The sequence below is a fragment of the Mesitornis unicolor genome, unplaced genomic scaffold (genome assembly GCF_000695765.1).
Source record: "Mesitornis unicolor isolate BGI_N332 unplaced genomic scaffold, ASM69576v1 scaffold47071, whole genome shotgun sequence".
In the NCBI taxonomy this organism is placed as follows: Eukaryota; Metazoa; Chordata; class Aves; order Mesitornithiformes; family Mesitornithidae; genus Mesitornis; species Mesitornis unicolor.
In genome coordinates this window covers 11832-17086 of record NW_010165318.1, presented here as the reverse complement: position 1 = coordinate 17086, position 5255 = coordinate 11832, and the positions used below count along the sequence as shown (strand labels likewise).

The 5255-nt window shown below is 38.9% G+C and overlaps 1 protein-coding gene across 1 annotated transcript; it reads left to right on the top strand.

Annotated features, from left to right (window-relative positions):
* The first annotated feature begins 3953 nt into the window (after positions 1-3953).
* Positions 3954-4806, top strand: LOC104548537 (GTP-binding protein Di-Ras2). Its single transcript, XM_010194581.1, has one exon. The coding sequence runs from the start codon at positions 4000-4002 to the stop codon at positions 4597-4599; it is 600 nt and encodes a 199-aa protein (XP_010192883.1). The 5' UTR covers positions 3954-3999; the 3' UTR covers positions 4600-4806.
* The last annotated feature ends 449 nt before the right edge of the window (positions 4807-5255 follow it).

The window sequence follows — 5255 nt, the reverse complement described above, 5'->3', positions numbered from 1 at the left end:
ACAAGTAGTGAAAGAATTCAGACCATCATAAGGGCCTGTAGTTGAGTTTGCATTGGAGGCAGCCTTTTATCCCAGTGAACAGCCCATTGAGCTCACTCACGTCATCTGAGGTATAGCAACTTGTGCTAGCAGAACACAGAGCAAAGTCAGCAGAGGCATATGGAGACTCACTAGCTTGCTGAATGTTGCAACCCAAACAAATAAAAAAATGAAGGGTATGGATTTATGTTATGGAAAGTTCTTTGCCTTTTTAAGTAAGGATAGGTTTGTTAAACTGACACTTCAGAGAGTGATTGTAAATTTTCACTATGTACTTTGTATAAGTAGCACAGGCAGCAAATGAGGCTTTATTATACACAAACTGCAGAATAATTTCTAACATGTAGAAAACAACTGTAAAAACCAACTACAGACAGGTTCTCAACATATGAATCAGAGAGGATATTTTACATTTGAAAAGTCAGACTTATTTCAAGTTAATTTTTCTATACCCACATTGGCCAGAATGTTGAAAGTTGATGAAACAATGTGGTACTTCATTTTGTCCTGTTGTGTGTTTTAGTTAACATACTTAATACAAAGAAAATCAATACACTAATGGGGCTGTATGAAAAGTATTAACAAATGCACAATTGGGTACAAATGCACTACAGTCATACAGAGTAATTTTCCCTGCAGGAGACTCTCAGACTGGATTCACACAGAGAATGCAACCACATGGTAAAATGTATTTAGGGAATTCTTTCTCCAGTGTAATCAAAAAGCCTTGAATGATCTTTTTGTTTTGTAGTTTATCCGGTTTTGGCACCCTCAGTAGGGGAAACACATCAATAAACTGGTGCAAGTTCAGCTGATAGCACTGAGGTATCCAGGGCTGCAGCACTGTCTTGCCCTGCAGGCTGAGGGACCAGGGCTGGTCAGACTGGGGAAGGCACAGTTTGGGGTGCACCAAACAGCAGCCCCTCCAAAACCTACAGGAAAACAATCTGAAATATGTTGTCAAACTCTTCACAGCAATGGGTGGAGGAAAGAGTAGAGGCAGCAAGTAGGAGTTGAAACAAAAGTAGTTCAGACTACATATTAAGGTGGAAAAAACCCATCACACTAAGGGTAATTTAGCAGTGGAGCAGATTTAGCAGATCCAGAGAGGCTGTGGGAAATGTTGGAGGTTTACAAAGCCTATCTTCAGACCTTGTCTGGTGTCATGGCTAACCTTGCTGTGACCATCAAGTTGGACCAGAGACCTTCTCAGGTCCTTTCCAGCCTCAATTATCCTGTGATTCTATGGTCATTTCTAAAGACAGTCTGCAATAGGTTTGCTTTTCTTACCACTGTAAAGTTTTCCTATTGGTTAATGGGACTTTCTTCTACAATGTAAGCCCATTAATTCCCCTTTTTTTTCACTGCAGAGGTACACCCTCCCACTTTGGAACAACTTACTATCTATTTGAAAACTGTTACCATGTCATTTCAGGTTCCATTAGAAGCGTTTTGGATGCTTAATACTTCATGCCATAAGTGCCACTATTCAATGTGTTCTAACTTTTGGGCAACCATATGTGGCAGTTTTCTTGGAGATTTATCAGTATGCTTAAAGCACCAATTTTAATATAGCAGAAGTACACTCAACTAGCTTTTAAAACTTTATTTCTCTACCCCATCTTTCACTGTTTTTCATAGTAAAAATTTTCATAGTGCATTTTTTTCTCATCATCCCATAGTTACTAGGCTACTTATTATCTGATTGTGCAACACTTTAGCTGCTTCAGAGGTGAAAGAGCCATGTTTTTCTCTCTTGTCTTTTTGCTCACAAAAAATACTAAAGTATGATTATTATGGTAGCTCATTCTATGCAGTCACCCACCACTCTATGACTGTTCTGAATTTGCATGTTTGCAGCTCTTAGATACATGTTTATTCACAGTGGAACAGCATCCTGTTAGCTTTCTCTGTTCTCATATCTTGCTGGCTACTTGATATTGTTTGTTTTCTTAAAAGCATGAACTGCTCACCCATTTTCCTTGTTCCTCAGAAGGTTTTTCCCTCTTATATAAACACATACACCAGTGTTTTCTGAGACTACTTTTCTTTCCATTCCTTGAATTCTGCTGTCAGAGAGAAACAATTTTGCTTCAGTGCCTTAGGATGAACACTCTTATTTATTAGTCTTTTCTAAACAGGCCTCTGAGAATGACAGTGACTGCAACGTGGGAAAGATTAAAGGGGCTAAGCTGCCTTGTGCCTGAAGCCAGGCTGGGGAGGCAGAGCTGTGACAGCTCTCCACTTTGTCTCAGGATCAGCATCCCCAGTTGCACCGGTTATTCTGTCTAAGGGGTGGCAGATGAGGAAGTACAGCTCCTTCATCCAACACATCATGTAAAGACTGATGTTTCCAGCTTCTTCAGACATTAGAATTAGGACAGAATACGATGCCCTGGACAAGAAGGATAACAAAATCAGGGTGTGCTTGAACAGCAAAATGAAGACATTAATGTAGTGTGGGTAGCTGTAGCTTTCATCTAGTTGGCACAGGCAACAACAGCATCAAAGATGCAGAAGCACAAAATTCAGTGTAGGCTGGCAACTGGGATAAGGTCACGTGTGCTCCACTTACATCCAAACGTCTACATCACTTTCCTGTGCTGTTCAGGTAATGGGTAACTTAAATTCCTGCACTGAAATGCAATCACTCATTCTGCTGCAGTGATGAAATAGCTTGAAGGCTTTCCTTATTCAGTAAGAAATCTCTTTGCGTTTTTCTGGATTAGCTGCTACACCGTTAGAATTCCAATAGGCAAATTCAATCACCTGACACCATCAGGACACATGGAAAACGTTCCCTATTAAATCAGCCCATTTTCCTAAGAACAAATATAGATACAGCTCTTCAACTTTTAAGATGCCATTTTTTTAGTGTTTATTTGCTTAAGTCTCACTAAATAAAAAAATAAACTTGTACATGCTCTGTACCTGAGTTGCTACTGATGGGAGGACAAATTTATCTTCACGTTTATATCAATGAATTCTAAAACAACTACAGCTTGCAACCCTGTGAAAGCTTTATAATTTCTGTTATTTAATAATGATTACAATATTTGTTGTCCTACCATTTACAGACAGGTTTTGTCAAGGGAATCTGACTTCAGCTATCAGAGAGTTTTGTGATCTTTGACATATACATTTGCCAACCTTGACAGTATAAGCCACTTAAAAATGTTGTGAAGACACCTGCACAACCTTTCTTATGAGTGTAGCATGTCTCCAGTCAAATATCATCTGCTGTGAAATCAAGATTAGAATAAAAAGGCAGACTGAACATAAGGAATCACAGTTTATGAAAATGTACTCTTTGACTCAAAATGCAATTGGAAAAACACATGGAAGTGATGCTCCCAAAGAGTTAAAGGAAAGTATACCTGGCGATATTGCTGAATAAGCTACAAATATGTCTTAGATGTCACTCAGGAGTTTTGTCCAGTTATAGTGGATTTAAATTCCCTAGCTACAGAAGAGATGGCATGTTTGGAGTCATGCATATCTAAAGCGGTGAGTTTCAACAATGATTTGAGGAGACTTGTTTTAGAGACAGAAAAGTAATTAAATTTCTACAATTTGTTTGGGCCTTGGTCTTGTTGAAATACTGCTTCACAGATGCAGCTTTTTATTTTGTGGATATTAGTCCAGTAGGAAGAATACCGAAACTCACAATGTTAATTTAAAATAAGTCATGAAGCAATCAAGATGGTCTTTTGTTACCAGTCCAGGCTAGATTGTAGATCCTAAATTTACTACTGAAATGAATCATTCTATAACACACTGCAAGTCTTCTTAAATTATTACAAGTATTCCATCACTTACATCACATTCATTTCTCCTACTGGGAAAAATATCACAAAGTGCACTCTCCGCATGTACCTGTACTAATATCTGTCCTGTTGGTTTTGTCATTTTCTTTCCTAGATTTTTCTCTCTAGCTGAGCAACAGACACACAGGGAAACATGCCTGAGCAAAGCAATGATTACAGGGTGGTAGTGTTTGGAGCTGGAGGAGTGGGCAAAAGTTCTTTGGTCTTGAGATTCGTGAAGGGCACTTTCAGAGAGAGCTACATCCCTACCATTGAAGACACCTATCGGCAGGTGATCAGCTGTGATAAGAGCATCTGCACTTTGCAGATAACTGACACCACAGGCAGCCATCAATTTCCAGCCATGCAACGTCTTTCTATTTCTAAGGGACATGCTTTCATCTTGGTTTACTCTATCACCAGCCAACAGTCCTTGGAGGAACTCAAACCGATCTATGAGCAAATATGTCAGATTAAAGGTGACATAGAAAGCATCCCAATAATGCTGGTTGGGAACAAAAATGATGAGAACCAAAATCGAGAGGTGGACAGCAGTGAAGGAGAAGCCATGGCTAAAAAGTGGAAATGTGCCTTCATGGAGACCTCTGCCAAGCTGAACCACAATGTGAAAGAGTTATTCCAAGAATTGCTAAACCTAGAGAAACGCAGGACTGTGAGTTTACAAATTGATGGCAAAAAAAGCAAGCAGCAGAAAAGGAAAGAGAAGCTGAAAGGCAAATGTGTGGTTATGTGAAATTGCACTGCCAGAAGCCAGTCAAGCAGTCTCACCTGTCTGACAATACGCATATATAACTTATAGACAGCTAACAACCATGCAAGAGCATATTTACTAGTATCTGTTTAAAAAAGAAATGGAATTTGGAAAAAATAGTTACTGTGGTTACTATGAAAAAAGTAAACAATTAAAAAACTATGTACGTTAGCTATCAGTGAAAAAAGTAAGGAAGTAAAAGAAGGATGGGTCAGGATATCTGATTTTGTAATTTACAGAAGAAAAAAGTTTTATCCTTAGCATAATGTGAAAGATTTGGAAAGTCAGCTTCATGTTATTTACAATTGCACCTAACTACAAGAAAAGACAATGTAGAATGTTAAGAAGAAAAACAAAGAAATGGCTGTGAAGAAATCTAGAATGTATAAATGCCTGCTGAGTGGCACCATGACCTTTAAGAATGCTGTGAACAGTTCTGTGCAATTTTCATTACTGACTGATGGGCCAGTGTGCAGTCCTGGCTCTGCCAAATAAATGAAATATTTCACTCTAAAAGAAAGCGTGAGGGTAGCACAGTTAAAAGGAACAGATATTCCTCAATCCCCCATCGTAACATTTCCTTTTAATGTGATGCAGTGTTTGAACTGAAGGATGAGGAAAAGCCAGCCCCTGTAGGA

Excerpts from the sequence above, each read along its gene's own strand:
- LOC104548537 (XM_010194581.1), top strand. The coding sequence starts at position 4,000 with ATGCCTGAGCAAAGCAATGATTACAGGGTGGTAGTGTTTGGAGCTGGA.